General features: G+C 37.6%; 3 protein-coding genes across 5 annotated transcripts in view; 1 reads left to right on the forward strand and 2 right to left on the reverse strand.

The window, feature by feature from the left end:
- On the reverse strand, positions 1-13,464 carry LOC109030576 (putative serine protease K12H4.7). 2 transcript variants are annotated; one of them, XM_019041610.2, is made up of 10 exons: positions 13,163-13,464; positions 11,425-11,643; positions 8,581-8,762; positions 7,395-7,627; positions 6,551-6,686; positions 5,646-5,814; positions 4,697-4,814; positions 3,045-3,180; positions 1,943-2,112; positions 1-240 (listed from the first exon to the last, which is right to left on the reverse strand). In XM_019041610.2, the coding sequence occupies exons 2-10, from the start codon at positions 11,641-11,643 to the stop codon at positions 92-94; spliced, it is 1,512 nt and encodes a 503-aa protein (XP_018897155.2). In that variant the 5' UTR covers positions 13,163-13,464; the 3' UTR covers positions 1-91. The 2 variants fall into 2 exon arrangements, with proteins under 2 accessions (XP_018897155.2, XP_018897156.2); XM_019041611.2 differs by lacking the exon at positions 13,163-13,464 and having other exon boundaries at positions 8,581-8,664; positions 11,425-11,642.
- Positions 11,777-21,532, forward strand: part of LOC109030579 (putative serine protease K12H4.7) — a 24,264-nt gene continuing 14,508 nt past the window's right edge. The window contains exon 1 of one of the 2 annotated variants that reach the window (XM_072298458.1): positions 11,777-12,584. Coding sequence is in view for 1 of the 2 variants with exons in the window: in XM_072298456.1 (XP_072154557.1) it covers positions 16,822-16,944 (123 nt within the window). In the remaining variant the exon portion in view is untranslated. Of the gene's footprint in view, positions 12,585-16,800; positions 16,945-21,532 lie in introns of those variants that run through there. The other variant, XM_072298456.1, reaches the window with a different exon arrangement.
- Positions 18,297-21,532, reverse strand: part of LOC109030577 (uncharacterized) — a 6,819-nt gene continuing 3,583 nt past the window's right edge. Inside the window, exons 5-6 of the mRNA XM_019041612.2 lie at positions 19,968-20,376; positions 18,297-19,052 (exon numbers count right to left, since the gene is read on the reverse strand). Of these exons, the coding sequence (XP_018897157.2) occupies positions 18,796-19,052; positions 19,968-20,376 (666 nt within the window). The 3' untranslated portion in view covers positions 18,297-18,795. The remainder of the gene's footprint in view (positions 19,053-19,967; positions 20,377-21,532) is intronic.

Raw genomic sequence — 21,532 nt, forward strand, 5'->3', positions numbered from 1 at the left:
TTTTACACTGAAGAATGTGAGATTTATTTTTTGAGTATTGAGAAAATACAACTTAACAATGCTCGATTCTTCATCCTACATTTGATGGTTTTCAGAAGTGGTAAATTGACTGCATCTCAGGCTCCTGTTTTTTTCCAGTTGTCCACCTTTGAAGAATTCGCGACATTCTCTCGTGTACTTTCTTTATTTGCGGAGAATCCTCCACGTGTGTTGGAAATACATCCGCACAGTTGCCTAACCCTGAAAAAGTAAAACATAACAAATATAGGTGAGTTTTCAGATGTTCTTCTTTCTCCCTAGAGTAAAATATACACACTACAATAGTGGAAAAGACAAAATCAATCTTTTTCATTTTTTTTTACCAGCTGAGAAATTTAAATGCAGAAGGGCCACATATGAATTCTTTATGCATGTAATGTCTCGAATTATGAGGTACTTTTAATTTCCTTTTAATATATTTATCTTGTATTAGTAGACAATGGCTTCCTCTAAGGAAAAATGTCAGGTCATAAAGGTGAGGTCAGATCGCATTCTTTCTGACCTGTGGTCCATCATCGACAGACCAAAAGACGCGCGACAAGAAGAGTAATTATAGTGTGTTCTATGCAAAAGTGGCAAAACTACTACACGCAACAATACTTGCTCTCAAGCAGCGAAAATTGCCACCATGAACATTGTAGGCGAAATCGACAGATTGAGAGACACATAATATAGAAAGTGATAACAAACTATGTTCCTTGCCGGGACTGAGCGAAAGTGACAATAACACTGTACGCGTGCATAACTATTCTGCCGTGCTAAGGAAGAACGTCGTATGAGCCATTAGGCGTTGCCAAATTTCCTTCAACAAATAACGAATTTTCAGGAAAATCTGTGGATATTTTTCTATTAATTTTTCACAAGATTTCGTTCGCAGTTTGATCTAAAAAGTCCGAAAATTTCATGGTAAAATATTCGTAACAATCTTCAAAAATGAATATTTACAAAGAGGAAATTTGACAACTCTCGAATGTTCATGCGGCGTTCTTCCTTAGCACGGCAGTATTCGCGCTCCGAAGATGCTCATGAATGACCCTTACGGTAATGGCCATAGCCCAATACCGGGGAGGGGGGGGGGGGTGTACCTTATTTTTGAGTTTTGCAAAAATCAAGTTGGTCAACCCCTAAAAAGTTTCTATGTAGTCTCTAAATGAATCCCTTAAAAGGAAAAAATGTTTAAAAAATTTTAACCCGTGCCTCAAAGGGCCTAAAGAGCTTAAATTCAAAATTCAAACATTTTGGCAAGCTACATATCAATTCTGAAGGAAAATTGCAAGTTACAGGCCTTTGGCAGAAATTCCGTTCCGCTTTGGCGTATCTTGAAGTGTAAGGTCACAAACGGCCCAATGACGACGTGAGGCTATGGGCCGGCGCCGCTGCGCCGTGCTGCCAGAATGAATCGCGCACAAGCGCCTACAAACCTAAAGGGATACTTCAAGCATTGCGCAATGCGTGAGGTATCCCTTTAGGTTTGTAGGCACCAGTGCGCGTCTCGTGGTGGTTTTTCTCCAGTGTGCTAGTGTATTCTGGGGCTAATTGGCTTCCTCGTTGAGCTAGTTTTTCGCTCATAATGCGTAAATCGACGGTGTAAGTCGGCAATCACATAAATCGATCTGTGACGTCGCAGACTTCCTATCATACTTTATTTTTTAAACGAAAAACTGCTCAACGACTATTATTTAAAACTCCAGTGATTTTTCTTCTCTATGCGAAGAAAATTCTTCAAAAACTTCAAGGAATCATGTCAATTTGTTCTCTTTTAAAAAAATAACAATAGAGGCGGAGATTTTCAGACACCGCAAACGAGTTATGTGATTGCCGACTTACACCGTTGAATTAATATAACTGTTGCTCATACAGGTTTCTTTGGAATCGACACATTTTGATGAATGAACTTTGATACCTTTGATGTAGACAGCAATACTCCCTCTTGGCGGTTCCTTGGTGATGCCAATTGATGACCAGGGATCCATTGATCCATGGACGAACAACTCTCTGCTAACATCCAATGAAAGACCTCCGTAGATCATATTTGTATCTCGGGCCGCATCCTCCAAGAATGATGTATTGAACCTGAAAGCGAGAATCACAAAAAATTGAATAGGCTGTACAAAAAGGAGAGAAGAGTCAATTAAATTCATCCGCGGTCTGTTTTAAGTGCTCAACAAATAAGGGGTGCTTTTTTATTTCGACCTGCTTTTAGAATTCAAGTACTAGTGGAGATGTATTCAAATAACGAACCGGCTCAAAAATAAGATGCCGAATAGGGCCCTCATGCTTTTGGAATAAATTTATCTGTTATTACATCAAAGAGCGGAGGACGATATTTCGTTTTTCGACGTTTTTCTATATTTTTTCCATCTTTGGGGAACTTAAAATCGCGCCTACATAGCAAACAGCTAAACGCTTCTCTGATACGAACGTACTAGAGCTCTTCCGCTTATATCTGTTTGCAACCTTAACTTAAAACGCTGTAATCAGCAAACTTTGATTCTCAAACCGCGTTTACTGTAACCTTGAGAACGTAAAAAATCTCATAACCCTCCGAAATTCTTAATCGGAATTCCTGAGTGTTTCACATAACTTACAAAAACAACTTCATTCAGTCTTTCACTTTCCTGAAAATATTCTCCTTATGATACCTATTGACTGATTTCTTCCTTCCATCATTGTGTATTCTTTTGCCGCAAATGATTTCTTTGTCACGTGCTTCAGAGACTTTTGACTGGTTGAGATGATACAAATGTTTTCCGAAAAATTAGAAAGTAGACCTTACCATTATACTCTCAGGATGAGGGTTTTGCGTGTACTTTAAATCAGTCAAAATTGATTGAATTTTAATCTAGAATTAAATAGTCTCAAAGTTACATCTTGGTTCTTATTTACTGACTCATTTTGGTTCTGACCCCTTCACAATGATTATCTGGTGAACATTGTTATGAAAAATGTATGTCTGGTGAACAATGGTTAACACTGTTAATCTGGTGAAAATAATAGATGAGTACCTGGAGTCGAAAGCATCCTTGCACATGGTCGCAAAGAAATCCAAAGTTAATCTATCTCCAAACGTGTCATCTCTTTTGCTGGACGTATGGTGCCACCAGCCAAATTCTGTGCATGACTGAAAAGCCATCTGCCTGGCTGTAGTAGAAATGCACACAAGCTTGAATAAATTATGAGTTCTTAAAAACGGCTTGGAAAATAAGTAATTTCATATTAGACCAGCCGTCTTTTAAAAGTAGAAAAGGAACCTCAATTGAAAAATTCTCAAAATTTCATTTTGCAGATAAACAGCTAGTGCACAAACAATATTTTCTTTTTTTTACAATCCAGAAAATGAGTTAAAAGCTACTGTTGTAACTTTTGAACGGCTAACTTAATTGAATTAATCTTTTGCGATATGTCAGCTTGTAATTGCAAAAAGAAGTGAGTACGCATGCTTACCAACTGGGGAAAAGGTAAGTTGAGTCACAAACGCGATCTTTTAAGGGTAAGTTGAGTCCCGTCAATTATTCCCCTATAGGTAAGTTGAGTCCCGTCAACTTTTCTTCAATAGGTAAATTGAGTCCCACTGTATTTGCGTTGGTGAACAGGGAATAATGGTGGAAATAAATAAAAATATGAAAAGTTACCTGATAAATTTTCTAGAGTGCAAGCGCTGCGTCATTGAAGTGAAAGTATCAAGTCATTGGTAAAAACTTGTGGGAGACCGTTTTTAGGAACGCGAACCGTGTAATTTTCTTGGCAGTATACAAATACATCTGGAGGCGCAAAAAGTTTTCTTTGTTTCGTGTGATTTTAGATTTAATTTGAGGCGGACTTCTGGTGGCAATGTAACTTTCGGCTTGAAAATATTCTAAATAATTGCTGAGTTCAGATTGACAGTCTTTATGCACGGTCGCTAAGCCGCACCAACCAATGGAACAAATCGGCCTTTGTAGTAACCGTGAATCGTGAATACTTGCAGATAAAATGTAGGACAGCTTTTAAAAGTTCCATCTACATAAATTTGTTCAACGTCACACAGTCTCCCAACCTCACACATACACTGATAATGCTACCGGGACTCAATTTACGTACCGCCGAATAGGAGTCAGGACTCAACTTACCTTCTCCCGTAATGACCTAAATTTTCTGTGGGTCTCAACTTACATTCGTCCACCAACTGCACTTTATTCGCAATTCTGATGATGACATTTTGCAGTTGAGGACATTTTGTAGAGCGAACTGCTCCTCATAGTCATGAGCTTGCGAAAATGCAGAATAAATAAGCCTCAGGTCTCAGCTCGACACGACCATGTTCATGATATCCCAGTTAACTTGACGGTTGAATTCCGTAACGTTGAAGAAACCAAGTACTAAGCGTCAAACACGCTTTAAAAAAATGGGAGATACTAATGTTACATTCTGCCAACTGGTAGAATGTAGAATAAGTTCAGAAATTACTCCAAATTATGATTAAAATTCGAATGATGAAATATTCAATTCTAATGCTGAAACATAAACGCGTTTTGAGATTAAATAACATAATTCTGACATAAAATTAAGATTCAACTCTGGACGGGAGCCTCAAGATTTGACCTCTTTTTCTTAGAGAAAGAATTCTCTGAAAAAAGATTAACGAAATGTTGAGATAGGATCCAATTAAAAGACTTACAGTTGCCGTAATCTCTGGCTGTCGTGTTCTTCAGAATCTCAATCATAGCTGAATATCTGTGCTCCCAGCAACGCGAGGAGTAGTATAACTTATTAAACCAAACTGCGAGCCGATGAACCTACGAGACAGCGAACGTTCCTTACATAAACTTATTGTATGGTGGTTTCTACACCAGAGAGTTTGAATATGAATACAAGTTAAGGATATGAATTCTAAAAAATGGAGAAATAAACAAAACATATGAGGACGAAGAGGATAAATTCCTACATGTGAACTATAACGATCTCACAAAATCCTTGGTGTCGCCTTGTGCATGTACATGCTTTCAGTCCATTTCTAGCGTTTCATTACAAAACCCAATGCAATTCCATCTATGTGGAGGTGGCTCAGCTGTGACTAAAATAATACCAAGAAAACCTCATTTGTTTCTGTCCTCCATTTTTTAACAATAACATGAAAGGTCCTGAGCAAAAATTATCGTATAATAACTTTGCTTCTAGGTCGCATTATCGGTGGAGTAATCAGAATTGCGGTATATCTTTGCATTGTAAGAGATTTTTACCTAGAGTACGGTGAATCGCACTATAAATTTTAAGTTACTTGAAACGTGTCCCGAGCTCAAAGATTGATAAAACCGTAGTACGATTTACTAAAGATTTTCCGCGGGAGAGTGAGATATTTGTCGTTGATATTTTTTACTCAAGTCATGTGTTACGAGAGTAAGCTTCCCTGATCATAATTAAAAAATTGATAGACAGCTGGTTCACCTAGACGACCTGTTGGTAACTGCAAAAAGTATAAATACTGGCCTCGAAGATCTCCATCACGAACCATGGTCAAAAATGAATATTCACATCGTTCGCATAATGGGGCAATTCACAAATCCAAATCGAATATTCTGGTCCCATGGTATTTAACGAAATCTTTCCAAAAATGCCGGAAAACTTACCGGACATTTGTGTATCGTTTCATCAGTCATTATCTGACAAGCACTTTCCATACTGATGTCTTTAAACCATATTGAACCACGGTATTCGACGATGAAAGCGAAAGAGTAAGTGATCGTTCGAAAAAATAACGCAATATCATTTTTGTTATCCTCGAGAGGCTCACATGGACTGTAAAGGTAAGAGGAAAATATTAACAAATTTTATCTCCCTTTGTATTTCTGAGCACACACATGTGCTGAATAGGGGCGTATTATACTAAATAATAAATTACATAAAGCCCGTAAAGTTATTCTACCGATTTGTTTGATTTTTTATCATTTCCCGCGGATATGATACACCCTAACACGGGGCCGGAATTCTCAAAATGAACTGCGGTATTTATGTCCCAGGTCTATCCTCCCCATTGTTAAATAGAGAGCTGAAAAAGAATTTAATCTATCGTGCTGCATCTAAAATAGTCTATTCGATAGTTAAAAATATAACGTCTAATCGGCTGTTAATTAGAGTAATCTATAAAATGAACTATAGTGTTACTAGGTAATCAAGTGCCAGCAGTTGCTGTTAAACTTGAGGTACTTTAATTTTGTTGAAATAATGCTAGCTCAATGCTAGACATTTGTGAAGTCAGTTCTTAGAATTATTAGGAGACAAATTTGACAATAAAAATGTTTGCATTCCTGAGATCGATACCTTTTCATTTACCAATTGGTAGCAAACTCAATTTCTTTCTGGAATTTTGAGCTAAAAACTCCAATGGTAGTAGGAAGAAAACTCGATGAGAATGTTGCACAGTTTTCAGGATTTTTTGGACCTACGTTACAGGTGCCCCCCTAGTCTAGTAGGAATTAAATGACTGATGGGGAAGAACGTTACTAAATAAATAAATAACTCTTATGAAACTAACTGAAAGAGTTCGCGGTAGTGTTCCCGTTTCGTTGAATTCTTCATTCCGTCGCTCATTTTACGGTAGGCTTCTCGTATAGCATCCACGCACTTTGTACTAACAGTGGACAGAGACTTTGATACAGATTGGAAATAATCTGAAACATCGTCAATGAAATCAATTAACAATCAATGAGTACAATCAAATTCTAAATTTGAAGAAAAGAAACTCGTTATTAAAGAGTAAATTCTTGCGTGGCATGTTAAAATAGCGCGAGGAATGGAGATGTTGCATGTGCGAGGGATTTGTGATTTGACCGTTGTTTCTTACGTAAAAGTTTGCGAGAAACACGATGGTGCCACTGGTTTTCTCTGAAATCATCTCCCTAGCTCAGAAAAAGCTCTCAAAGTGAGGCCAAAATGGAGGGAATATCCCACCCTACCCTGAGAGTCCACCTCTACATCAAAACAAACTCTCCATGCAAAGATAGGGAGCAAAGACAGTAGCAGGGTTGCCACTTTATTTGGGGACTCCAAAACTGAAAACACGGCAACCCTACTAATGTATTTGCTCCCTATCTTTGCATGGAGAGTTTGTTTTGATGTAGAGGTGGACTCTCAGGGGAGGGTGGGATATCTTCTCCATTTTGGCCTCACTTTGAGAGCTTTTTTGAGCTTGGGAGATGATTTCAAAGAAAACCAGTGGCACCATCGTGTTTCTCACGAACTTTTACATAAGAATCAATGGTCAAATCGCAAATCCCTCACACATGCAACATCTCCATTAGAACATCATGCACAGAGCATCATGCATTCCTACTTTTTCCGTTATGTCGTTTACCAACTTAACAAATGTTTGTGCTCACCAGAGAAATTGGCTTTTGCAATGAGAGGCGCACTTGAAGACACGGCCGCATAGACCAAGTGGGGATATCTGTACCTCATCCAGGCTGCTAAGGATCCGGCGTAATTCCATCCAAAAACTATCCATTTTGGATTTTGAAATCCATGTTTAGTGTTCATTTGCGTTATAAAATTTGCAATATCTGCCAGGGCCTGCTCACTGCTTAAATATTTCAATGCGTCCATCTTAAGGTGACTAGAAAAAATTGAAGTTGCATTAGTCTGTAATATTAAGTACATCTACAAGCACCATTACGGTCCTATGTGGTCATTCAAAAAGCTTATTCTGTGGCATTCTTCTTCTTTCGAACTATGATAAGGAGCAGTGGCGAGGCGTGAATTGCGATGTATCGATTGTTATGCCATTTAAACCTATGGTAAAGAATCGATTATTAAGGTGTTCGTTGCGAACACCCTGATTATCGATCCTTTTAATGCAATGGCAGATCAATCGATTTGTCGCACAGCACGCCACTCCACCGATAAGGATCCTAAAAAAACATTAAAATGAAATTCTGTGAAGCAAATCCGTCCGCATATTTATTAAATCTACATTTCAGTTCGTAAAATTTTGAACAATTATGCTTTCTCACTGATGAAAATGAGGCTTTTCCATCTTGGACACGGATTCTGTCAATGAGGGTTTTTCATCCAATTAGAGCTCATCGCTTTGCAAGAATAAACCATTGACTGATGGATGTGTAAGTTTATTAGACTTAAAATAATACCTATGACGTAAAAGGTGAAACCTATGTCGTTGATAATGATCTCAATACATCATATAGTTAATCAATCACAGTTTTTTTGCAACCTCATATTTTTTTAAATTAAATAAAAATCACTACATCATTCAATCTCAAACTCAGAAAGTATTAAGTTTGTCAAATAAGCCATTCCTAGACCCGATGCTTGTTAGATCATAAACTGAATTTTCAGCTGATTTGATAAAATTCGGTGAACGCTTCTTGTTTCGAAATGAACGTATGCTCCATTATTCGTCAACTCGTGCATGTGACATTCAATTATTGAGTTTCATAAAAACTTAGCACACTCAATAACATACGTACATTTTAAGGTCTTCGTAGATTCTCACGTCTGATTTATCTTTAGCATGAATCTATAGTCTGCATAGATTGAGAAACGACTCACCCTTTTGGTACGCTTTTTCCGTAAAATCGGTGCTCAAGCATGAAGGTTGCAGCTCTCCATTTTTTAGCCTCATCTCCCATGAAGCTGTATCCAAGAAAAGAGTCTATCATAATTACATCTCCGGAGATCAATAAAAACGCTACACTGTTATTGCCATAATACTGTTTGTTCATCGCATACCTCTGTAATATATTTTAATACACAATTATAGTTTTAGGTAACGTTTGATTTACGCTAGAAAAATACCAAAGGTCATCACTTCAAGCGAAGGGGGTTAAATTATTGACTTCCGAACTTTGCACAGCAGACCCTTTTCAGGTTCTTAAACTACATATAGACGGTCCGAGTCTACAATTTTTCTGCAGTTGGACCACTTTTCATAATATGTGGGTGCATGTTAATAAATATTTGGCGCGTTCGGCTTAAGTGTAAACGTGCCTAGCCAGTGGCGTGGCGTGCTTTGCGATATATTGATTGATATGTCATTTAAATCTATTGAAAAAGATCGATATACAAGGCGTTCTCAACAAACACCTTGATAATCGATTTGTTATACTAAAGCTTCAAATGTAGGAATATCGATAATCGATCTTTCACGCCAAGCCACTGGTGCCTACTAGTTACACATTCTAGCATATCGATGACCGAAGTGCATGCATAAGCACGTACCTCCATTGCGATGTTCCAAAATTTCCGCTCCAATTTTATTTTTTCGAATAGAAACAAACCGTATTCATGGGTTGAAACTCACACAGCATATTCTACTAACAGAGAATAATAATTAAGAGAGTTTTCAAGAAATTACTTTGACTAATTCTCCAAGGAAAAAATAAAGTATGGCAGGAAGTCTGCAACATCGCAAACGGAGATACGTGGTTTCACTTTTGGCCATCAATATTTGGACCGCGTTTAGCAGGAAGGAACCAAGCCACATTAGCTTTTCCAAATTTAACCGGTCAATTTAATTTATTACAAACGAACGTTAGTGGGGACTCCTTTAAAAATTGTCAGGAATTTTCTTCGTACTTTTTCGAAAATTCACTAAAAGCAGAAAAATCCGCAGAATCGCTTTCATGTAAAAAATTAAACTGCCTAATTGAATCTGACAATATAGTTGATGTGGCTTTGGCTCCTCTCTGCTTAACGCGGTCCATTTGAACAAAGTATAAAGAGAAATTTATTACGTAACTCACAGGGTACACGGACTTTATGTCCACTTTTTTTACGTCCACAGACTTTTCGTCCATAATTTTTACGTCCACAGTTCTAAAGCCCACACTATTGTTAAGTCCGTTACTTATACGTCCACTAAGTTAAGTCCACAAATGAATCTCAATGAGCCGTAGTTGTGATGAAAGAAACTTTACAAAAATTAATAAAAGAGGAAAAAAACTAAGAAGCACGCATTTTTTTGTTTTTAACTTATTTGTGAATCGACCTCCTTTAGTCAAATACGTCCAATTTTGAGCGTTTAGTTGCGCTTACACCACGCTGCAGCACAGTAAAAGCCCAAAACATAAAAGAATAAATTTGAATGCTTTGGAAATCATTAAATTTGACACGCAACCACTATTATATTTACAAAAAACACATTATATTTTCCAGTAGTACATATTTCTTTTTCATCAGTTTAAAAGGGAATAATCAATGCTAGAGTGCAAACATTTCAAAATCATGAGTTGAAAAACGCTGACTCCGCGAGTTTAAGTATTAGAGCCGAACACAGAGCGGAGCGGCGTGTTAGCGTAGAACGCGTACTCAGCGTACTGGCGCCTACAAACATACCGGGATACTTCACGCATTGCGCAACGCGTGAAGTATCCCGTTAGGTTTGTAGGCGCTTATGCGCGTGTCACGCTGGTTGCCTGCCGTGCCGGAACGCTTTAAGCAACTATTTCGCGTCAGAGGCGTTGCACAGTATCCTACAAGATTGAAGGCGCACGAAATAACTAGTTAAAGAGGACTTTCAATTTTGACTGCATCTATTACTGAAAAATGTTTAATTTGGCATTGGAGCGTTTCCTAGGCTCCCGCTTTGATTTTTATCTTATCATATCCATACAGTGTACACATGAACATATGTTTTTATCTGCTCTTAGAGTCTGTTCTCTTTCATGACTTGATTCATGAATGAAATGTTTTTAAGATGCATTTATTTTTGAGGTAGTTCCTGTCATTTAAATGAGAAGAAAAAAAATGTGGACATAACATGTCCACAATTTGGACAGTTTTGGACATATTCATCGTTGGACATTAAATCATGTGGACTTAATAAAGACTGGACTTAACGTTTAGTGGACATTAATAGCGGTGGACATTTATTTAATGGGCCAAAGGTAGGTGGACATAAAGTCCTGGAAGCACTCAAATATCTTTTTGAAACAGCCGTAATTTTTTTCGCATATTTGGATATCGATTTCATTTAAATCTTACTCAAATATTCGAATGTAGTTCGTAACTGCGCATCCAAAAACTTCTAATATTTGAGAGTGCCAGGTTTATTTAAATATAAACTCCCACGATTTAAATTTGATTTATAATGATCTGCGTGATCCACGATTTGTATCATCTCACTTATTTTGCATTAGTATAGTCTAAACAACAATGCATAATGATTGCACTTGTTCTCTTTTCCCTAGTTTAAGAGTTTTCGCTTTGGTGAGTGGGAAAAACTTTCTCGCAGCATAATACTCCTGAATAAAAGATTTAAATAATACGAGAACGAAGGTCAAGCCGAACAGAGAGCATTTGAGTATTGAAATCTGGATTTCGATTAAGACCAACCGAGTGATTGAATAACGGATACAATTTTCTTTCTTTGCTTCTGATTGTAATTAATTTTACCTGAGAAAAAACCTCCGTGTCGGAGGGTGTGAAATGATCAAGTTTTTGCTCCAACCACAGTTCCTCCAATCCTTCTGGAGGTCCATGCTTTTCAACGTAAGATTCCAATCGTTTATTGATTTCTCTATTTGGGTCGAAGAAATCAAACTGCGGCAAAATACCTTTTGTGCTGACCGTTGCCACAAGGAGGGCGCATGTTATTAAATTAAATGATAGCATCTGAAATCAAAATGTGGTTTTATGAACAGACCTTCGCTTCGTGCAAATTCTGAGTCGAAAAATCTATATACAGGGACCAATTTTATCGTCGCTTGAATTTGTGGCTTATATAATTTGGGATTTTAGTAACAACTGCGTAGTTCTACAGTGTGCTGACTCTTTGAGTAGAATTTTGAAACAACACATAACTCATGACTGTGCCAGGGTACATACTTTTTTTCTTCCTTTTTTCAAAAATATTTCCTAGTGAAAATTTTTTTTCTGCTTTTTGACACCCAAAATTTGTGGTGTATCATGGGTGACGGTAGCCACCTCCGGACACAGTAAATATTACAACTAATTTATTTTGTTTGCATGCTGACGGATCCTTATAGAACAAGGCGATTACGATAATTCGAGCCAAAATAATCCGAACTGGGCGTTGGTCGTATTTTATTTTGAAAGACGTAAATGAACCAAAAGACAAGGTGAGGATGAGACCTTTGAGACGTAAGTCTTCATCGAAATTTCATGCAAAACATATTGAATGTAAGGAAAACTTCATAAGTTAACTCCTTAGTTAGCAATTGATGTTTGTATTTATTACTAAAATATTTCTCGCCCTCAAAACCCTTAATATTGAACGCTGCAGCTGTATGCAAAAAGGGCAATCCTTGGTGTCTCATGATCTAAACTGACGTTTCATCCATTATGACACTGGCAAATACATAGAATTCGTTGAAAATGTTACTGAATTTTCTTTATGATTTTACAATGCTAAATTTCAAAAGAATCACCCAATTTTTTAAATTTCTCTTTAGAATATAAGTTAGCAGTGAAGGTCCTAAATTTTCTCAACCAAGAAATTCCCTTTTTGCACTCAACGCCTCCATTTACGAAGGCCATATTAGTTATTCATGAGCAATCCTCAAGTCAGGCAAATACCGTTTAAAAGCTAACAGGTAAATAATTTTTAGATTTATCATTCCTAACTAAATATCACGCTGAGCATGAACATCAAATTCTTGATTCCAGTTTCCGTACATTGATTGAGCCAAGAAATTACTTTCCATATTAGCAACCTACATAATGGTTTATTGTGAGGGAAAGCAGCCTTGATTGGTGATTTAAATAAAGGCTTCAGCAGCTACTAATAAGTTTCTCAATTGTAGCTGTAGAATGCCAACTCTTCGATAAATTATTGAATCCATTTATTTTATTCAGATAATTTTTGAGCCTGATATAATCGGACTCTTTATCTTTAGCTCTAAGATTCATGTGTTAGTTAAATAACGTGGCAACTACTATAACAGGACGGCTGTTGAAAGACATTCACTTTCAGGTAGTTTCTATTATTGAAGGGAACTCAAAATACTCTTTTATATTTCTGTTTTGTTGTTGTTGTTTTTTTTCAAAGAGCGATGTGTAGGTTTTTAATTTTCATAAGTTTTATCCTCTTGTTTGGTGTTCATAGTAATTTAGGACAGTATTATTTTACTAGCACTTGAGTAGGACGCAAAAAGAGAAGAAAACAACGTACCTTGATAAACCGCAGGAAATCTGGTTCATGAATGTAGATTCTTAACGGTCTACAATATGACAGTGGCTACTTTGAAGTGTGATCCCTCATGAGTTGAAGTAGTTCCCTTTTCCTATTCCTGTTTCCGAAAATCACTTAAGTTGCGGATTAATTGTTATCCATTCTCTCCACTTCAGAGTTTCTGCAAGACTCCTCTCCAGCCATTTTAAGGAAAATCACCATGCAAAATTTAAATTTTATCTTTAATAAAAGCGTTGTCAATAAAAATCAATGAATTACTTTCCTCCTCATTATATTCGCGTTAACTAGGTATTTGTGTACATGTTTACTTCATATTACAAATATTACAACATTCGTAACGCTGCTCACTTGACGACTGGAATAATGTTGGGATATCGTAACAAACTTGCATTTTGGTTACTTCCTCTGGCATAAAGTCATTGTCTTTTACTGTAGGTTTACCTACAACAAAGGCGGATCTAGCAATTTGGAAACACCGGATTGCCTCCATTTAAACCTATGCAAATAATCGATTTTTGTCCGAGCACTTGGCTCCTCCAAGAATCGATACATTTCGATAGTTTAAATGGAGAAGTGACGATGTTGCCAATTTGCTGGATCCACCCCTGCCTACAAATGAAACGCATACCCACTTATTTCAAGGAATTCCACACATTACGCTCCATTGAAAATCTACATTGCAGGTTTGTTACGCATTTGAGGAGTTGCATCGAATTTCTTAGACCAAAAAGTAATATCCCTCCGGACGAAAAGTTACTAGGTTCAACATAGTAAAAGCATTAAAATATTTTAAAAAACATTAATCGATAATTTCATCTCCGACTTTGAGTGAACATATTCCACCAAGCCTCTATGTCAAACAAAAACATATTAACAAGGCAACCCTGTGACTTGACGGACAACTGAAACATGCGCATTAAGTGCTCAGTGGCAAAGTCAAACAAATCGTCGCTTGGCTAACATGAAGGTGTAACTGCACATTGAGATGAGCCCGGAAAAGCATTGAATTGTATGGAAGACAGGGTTCATTGCAAAAAGTAGTTACCCCCTTAAGTCGGGTAGGCGACGAAACAATGTATTGTTCCTTTGGAAAACTCGAGTGGGCGAGTCTTAAGATATCAATGAATTCATGAAATGTTAATCGAGACGAAACAATAATATGACGTCAGATGCGTCTAGAGATAAAAGTTGCAGTAGTTATTTCTAGAAATCTTTGAAGACCTTTCTGTCAATAATTGTCGAATTATTAAAATTTAATTAGTAGTCGGAAACGCGTAATTTAATCTGCTTAAAACTTATCGTTAAGGAGACCTCAGCATTATAAAAATGTTTATGTCCATTTCATAGAATAATGAGACGAAAACAAAGAATGTTCGAAGAGTGATCTCTTAAAGAATGTTGGGGTGACTCGATGAATATTTGAAATGGGTCAATTAGTGGGTTAATCTGATTATTTTAAGGCGGCATGACATAATATTAGCCATTAACATCTTCCAAATTTACAGGGATGGAAATAAGTACCAAGGAGGAAAAATGAGAGGGAGGGAAATGAAGAGGGAATGAGAGCGAGAGAGAGTTTTAACTGCAAGTAAGGCAAAAATGGGAGGAGATAAAGACAAAGATATGGGGGGGGGGAGGAATTAAATCAAGGTATTGGCCACCTTTAAAAAAGAAAACATTTGGTGATAATGTTTTCTACGTTCATATCCAATGAGTTGCATGCGTGGGCCTTTACAGTGGTAGAATTATTATACTTTGTGTGAAAATGAAATGGACTACATTTTGCAATTTGGACCTATAAATTCAGGCCCAGTTTTAAAACAACGTAGGTATGTGCCATTAGTTTCCCTATGCACATAAGTGTTTTTTCAGATGAGCCAGAATTTATAGGTCCAAATTGCAAAATGCAGTCCAAATAGAGTGAGCACTCCGTGAGCATTATTGAATTTTAAATCGAATGTTTCTCCTCGGCATTTACCACTCATGCTCTACTCTATGCTGCTAATGAGGCTTCGCTCAAATTCGGGAGAAGAGTAAATACCTAAGCGAGGACAGATTACGTCTCTCCTACCTTCAGCTATATTGCTCCCGCAGCCATTGAAGCACCAATACGAATAAGACACAAGTATTCAAATGGAAATAGATCGAGGGGAATGAGGCACGTTGATGACGGCGCAGAGATACAACTATTCGTACTTAATGGATGTCCGTGTTGCATTCACAAAATTGAAGGCGCGATGGCGCGAGGCGAGAACTCGCAATGCCGCATGCCGCTCTTTACTCTCCGCTCTTTGCTTGATGCGCTCTATACTATGATTTGGAAGAAAAGTTAACAAGCGAAACCCGAATACGTCTCTTTTATATTTTGCTGTGTTAACACTCACTTTGTTTCTTTGTTCTCAATTTGGTGTCCGATTCTTTTTTTATAGATGTTTTTGCAAAGGCTCGTATGTACCGGTCCCATAATAATTTCAACATTTTTCATAAAAAAATGTTGATGTCAAGATTCATCATCATCGATAAGCTTCCTTGTCAAAACTTTTGGCATCAAAACAATTACCTAAGATTTCTTAAAAATTTTAATATTTCCCTTCGTCACAATTACTTAAAGATAAGTACGCTAAAACTATACTCAAACTTTCAAGAGCTTGAGGTAATCTATCCAAGTTTATTGTTGGTATCTTTGACATTGATTTCCCTTCAGAATAGTGTGAACCCAACAATATTCTAACATCTTATCATTCATCATCTATATATTTAATATCCTAAGGCCTTTTTTGGCCTCCAACAGTTTGTGCTAATTCGATCTCGGAAACTACTGGACCGATTTTCCTCGGATTTGTCTTAAATGAAAGCTCTTAGGCTGTAGACGTGCCAACATTCCTTGGTTTTTCGATTTGCGCGACCGACGTTGCAATATTTACCTTGATTTGATAACGACATATTTGCATTTTTGACGCTGGACAGTTTGTGCTAATTCGATCTCGGAAACTACTGGACCGATTTTCCTCGGATTTGTTTTAAATGAAAGCTCTTAGGCTGTAGACGTGCCAACATTCCTTGGTTTTTCGATTTGCGCGACCGACGTTGCAATATTTACCTTGATTTGATAACGACATATTTGCATTTTTGACGCTGGACAGTTTGTGCTAATTCGATCTCGGAAACTACTGGACCGATTTTCCTCGGATTTGTCTTAAATGAAAGCTCTTAGGCTGTAGACGTGCCAACATTCCTTGGTTTTTCGATTTGCGCGACCGACGTTGCAATATTTACCTTGATTTGATAACGACATATTTGCATTTTTGACGCTGGACAGTTTGTGCTAATTCGATCTCGGAAACTACTGGACCGATTTTCCTCGGATTTGTTTTAAATGAAAGCTCATAGGGTCTAGATGTGCCAAGACCCCTTCGTTTTTCGATTTGCGCGACCGAAGTTGCAAAATTTACCTCGATTTGATAACGACATATTTGCGTTTTTGACGCTGGACGAGTCATATGGTTGGGGGACCTCCCACCCTCTGATTTTCCGTTTCCCTCTCCACGTAAACCCATCCCTACCTGCTCACAACACGTGTCACCCGTCTACCCTAGCATTGGTTCTTCGGCAGTTTCACTCATGTCGGGGGTCGGCTCATGTCTTCTTCCAAGATTGGTGATTTATCTTCACCCTTTCGCACCGTTACATTTTCAAAAAGTGTTCTGATTTTCTTTTCCAGGAGTGTTATTTATTTTTCAAGGTTGTTTCTTTTTCTAAAAGTAGGTAATTTTTAGTTTCCTATTCTTTGTTTTTGAATTTTTCATTTTGCCTCCAGGAAGTCCTCTAAGCACTGGTAGTAGCAAAATTTGGCTCGCGGAGCGAGTAACTGGGGGTCCAGGGGGCTTGCCCCCGGCTAGCGGCGCAAGCGAGCGTAGCGAGCTGAAGCAGCTAGTTTACTTTACTTCTATAATCACCGTTTGATTCTTACTTACAAACACTCCACAGTTTAACCGTATGGTAAATCAAGGTTGATATAATTTATTCACAACTGTTGCTACTTGATTTGATAACAACTTTTTCCCAAAAGCGTGAATAGCTCCAGTACTACATTTTTGAATATTTTAAACACTATATTATAAGTGAATCAAAGTAGGAAAAATAAAGAACATAGAAATTTGAAGAAAAGGAACAGATTTTAATGAGGGCCGATATATTTCAAGAAGACGTTCACCATCATACAGATATTTCTTAGTATATAGAATGAAGAAACGAGGTAAATATTTCCAATCAACTCATGCAATGCTGTGAGTTGTTCAGGTACTTTAAATCCAGGAATTTTATAAAATAACACGCGAGCGAAAATACCAAAGTTCTGTTTTAATACGATACTTATGAACATAGCGTGGTGTTTATCTATGTATGTCAAATTATCTACACTGTTAATTTAAGGCGACTTTTGTTCCTAAGAGAAACGTATCGACCAAGGAAGTTGATCTCACGCAGCAAGTAGTCCAAATTGGAAGCACTCATCTTAGTTTTTCATAAATGGTGACATTTTATGTGATAGAGCAGTTTCCGATTGAGTTGTCCTATCCCAAGGGACGTCATTTATTTATAATTTTAGGGGAAAAAATAGGAAACGCTCCCGAAAATAACGAGGCAATATATTGCGATGGATGACCGTTGAAAAGGTATGAATACAAATACTTGGTAGTCGCAATACTTTAGAAATATGTGTTAATAAAGTTCAAAAGAATCAGCCTCTAAAGAATCATAAAGAGAAATATTTATGTGTCGGTTTATGGGATTTATTTTTTGGTCGTTGTATCAGTAAGAACGCCTCTAAATTGAACTTCATTTTTCAATTTGGTGTCAATTAGGTATTGAAAATTCTTGCTTAGTTTAAAGACGACTCTCGTACTAATACTTTTTCGTCACACATACGTGTTTTTTTTTTGTTTTTTTTTTTGGATGGGCCAGAAATTATAGTAGCTTTAATTGCAAAATGATGTCCAATTAATAATAACTAGCGTAAATTTCATTTTTTGCAATTCTTTCTTATCGCTATCCAAATCCAACAGAATTTATACCTATAGTCAGGAAAAATCAAAATAAATACATCACAACATCGTAAAATCGATCGTTTATTACATAAGAATCCACATTCACGAAATCAGAGCAAATGCGTACTTTGCACGGTGTATTTTTACGCAAGTCACTAAGTTGAAAGAGTATGAATTAGTGTTTAAAAAAAGCAGGAGAGAAACCAAATTAAAGCGAGCACGATGTGAACAGACCGCCACGGCAAGGTCACATCAAATAATCCGTCGTTCGATTAAAAGTTTCAAGTGCGCAAGTTTTGTGATAGCAGCGTGTTACAGAACTTTTGGTATTCAAAATAAACCACGTGTTTTCGTCACCCACGTGTCTTGCACAGAAAGTGATAACAACCGTAGTCACTTGCTGCAGGATCGTCTAGACGCCATAATTTTGCTTGAGGCAGTATATAAGTGCACTTCTGCATCATCTCCGCTCACAGATGTCTTTGTAATTTGACATTTTTGCAAATGCTCAAAAGCAACTCTTTAAAACTCGTTTGGTATATACTAAATCTGGTATTTGACGTATTATTACATTCCAGAGTTTTCTGAAAGATCGAAAAGATCCCATTCTATCTTACGAGTGAAATCTGCCGGAAGATTTAGGTATGCAGTATGCAGTGATGACTGGTTAGAGGAGTTGAAAATGCCATTGTTCAACAAGAACCGGTTCCTTCGCTTGTCCGATAGCACACATTTCTCCATTCTCCGTCTTAGCATCACGCATTTGGTTCTGAACGGCATCGCATCATTCTGGTCATTCCCGTACATCGCGTACAAATGTAAGCCTATATACAAAAGTAAGTTTATGATGGTGATCAAAAATATCTAAATACATAAGGAAGAAGTCAATTAATAAGTATTAAAAAGGAACCTTCAAAGTAGATGAACTAGTAGTGTTAATGGGAGCACCACTATATTTTCGATCTTATCTCGCTGGAAAAAAAGTCGCTAGGATTTAAAGTCCCGACTCTTAAAAACATTGGCAAGAAAAAATACTCTTGATTCAATAGGGTTTTTACATACATACATTAAGCCGCTTTTATAGCGCCGCCTCGCGCTCTGCGACGCCCAAACGCCATTGCCCCCTATTCTCCCAGAGATCATCAGGCAATTGGCATATTCTGATCTCCTCCTCCACCCCTTGTCGCCAACCTTTCACAGGACGTCCACGCCGTCGCCTTCCGGGAGGAACCCAATCGAAGACCTGCTTGGGCAACCGATCATCTGCCATCCTTCGCACATATTCATACCAGACCAACTGCTTGGACCTGATATCGTGCACAATGTCCTTCTCCACACCCATTATCTCGCGTACCTTTTCATTGCGGATACGCTCTCTTCTCGATATCCCAGCAGACCTTCGCCAAAAGTCCATCTCAGTTGCCCTAAGCATGTCTTCAGTTCTTTTCTTGAGTTGCCAGACCTCACTCCCGTAAGTTACGATACTTTTCACGATGACGTTGTAATTTTTTTTTTGGTCTCCTCGGAGATACTCTGGTCCCAGTGAACCCCATTTAACATCGCCATCGCTTTCCTGTCTTGCACATTCCGATCTTTAATGGCAATAGGGTTTTTGCTTGAATAAAAAGAAAGTCCGCTAAAATAAAGAGTGATTTTTCACTAAAATGAATATTCAGCCGGGTTAAACATTTAAATTTTTCCTAACCATGCAAGGAAATGCTGTGATTTGAAACATTTACCTATGAGTATTTTCTGGTCCAGGTCTTGAAATCTTGGGATCAACCCGCCAAACTCCGGCCGTTTAAAAATCGCCGGTATTTTGTATTCGGTGCTGTAACTGTTGTACCTAGGGGTGGTTGTAGGCGATCTTCTCTTGTAGTATGAGTTGTAACTGTCTGTTGTAGTGTAACCGAAAGGATCATAAGTGCTTCCTCCATTCATATTCAAACTAATTTCGGACGGAGCCGCCAGAGGCTTTTGACCAAAGTTGAGGTAATGAGGAAACATGAGATTAAGTCTGGTTGCTGTAACGGAATCTGAACTAGCGCATTCTGAGCTTACGTTGTATTTCTTTTCCAGACGTTTCAGCTCGTTCTTCCAGCCCTCAGTCACACGCTTGAAGAGCGTGTCACTAACCCCTAATGGAAGCTAAAGTAAAAAGAAACAAAGGAAGATGCGTAAACAAGGCGGATAAACCAACTCGCAAGAGTTTAACAACGCATTTTGAACAGAATTCGTAAGAAAATGTCACGGATGAAAAAGCTGTTCAGAGCCGTATAAAATTCAACTGAAAATTTAGTATTCTCCTTTCTATTATTAGGGCCCTGTTTGTCCAGGGATCACCGCACTAGGCACGTATGAAAGTGAATAAAATATAATACAAATTTGTTAAAAGTAGAAGATTAATTTGAAATTCAAAAAAACAAAAAAGTGAGCGGAGGAATATTTTTGAAACTTGAAGCTACAGCTCTGAGTCTTCTTAATAAATTATTTAGTGGGTGCCAATTTTTTCCTCCCATATTTACACAAAATCATGAACCTTTTAAGAATCGGCTTTTTCCCTCAGGAACTTAAAAATTCCTAAATATTCGTGAGGTTTATAAATATGGTTTTTATGATAGTTAGTTAGTTAATTTTATTTAACGACGATCAGCATCTAGGCTATTTACGTCGGGGACTAGGCAATTTTAAATTTTTAAATTTAGTTTCTTGAAGAGTTTTAAAATTTCTGTTACTACTATTGGACTATCTGAACACAAAGGGTGCATATTAAGAGGGAGGGAACTTCGAATTTTGATACGTGTGGCATAGGTTTTAGGGCAAGAAAGTAAAATATGGTCGATTGTAAGGGGGGAGTGTTGACAAAGAGAGCATAAAGGAACTGGAGATTTTGAAATTAAATGAGAATGAGAGAAAAAAGTATGGCCGATTCGCAGTCTTGCAGATAATTTCAAATCACTCTCTTTCAAAATTTATATGCATCATTTTTGTTATTTGTCGGAATATTAGAAGCCTTAACTTGTCGTTAGAATCAGTTACATTTTCCGAGACCTCACATAAAGAAATTAGTCGTTACCCTCGGTGTAATACCTGTACCAGTGGCTTGGCGTGCTTTGCGATATATCGATCGATACGCCACTCAAACCGATGAAAAAAGATCGATCATTAGGGTGTTCGCAGCGAACACCTTAGTAATCGATTCATTACCATAGCTTCAAATGGCGAGATGACGATAATCGATCATTCACGCCACGCCACTGACCTATACCGTTTAGCCATAGGTACAATGTCATTTTTGCGGTAA

Source organism: Bemisia tabaci, chromosome 3, assembly GCF_918797505.1.
Source record: "Bemisia tabaci chromosome 3, PGI_BMITA_v3".
Taxonomy (NCBI): Eukaryota; Metazoa; Arthropoda; class Insecta; order Hemiptera; family Aleyrodidae; genus Bemisia; species Bemisia tabaci.

Bases quoted from the DNA above. Each gene is read 5' to 3' on its own strand.
- LOC109030576 (XM_019041610.2), bottom strand. From the start codon at position 11,643: ATGCTATCATTTAATTTAATAACATGCGCCCTCCTTGTGGCAACGGTC. The intron at 6,687-7,394 runs GTGAGCACAAAC...ACGATGTTTCAG, and splicing joins TGCAAAAGCCAATTTCTCTG to ATTATTTCCAATCTGTATCA. The intron at 4,815-5,645 runs GTAAGTTTTCCG...GCTGTCTCGTAG, and splicing joins AAACGATACACAAATGTCCG to GTTCATCGGCTCGCAGTTTG.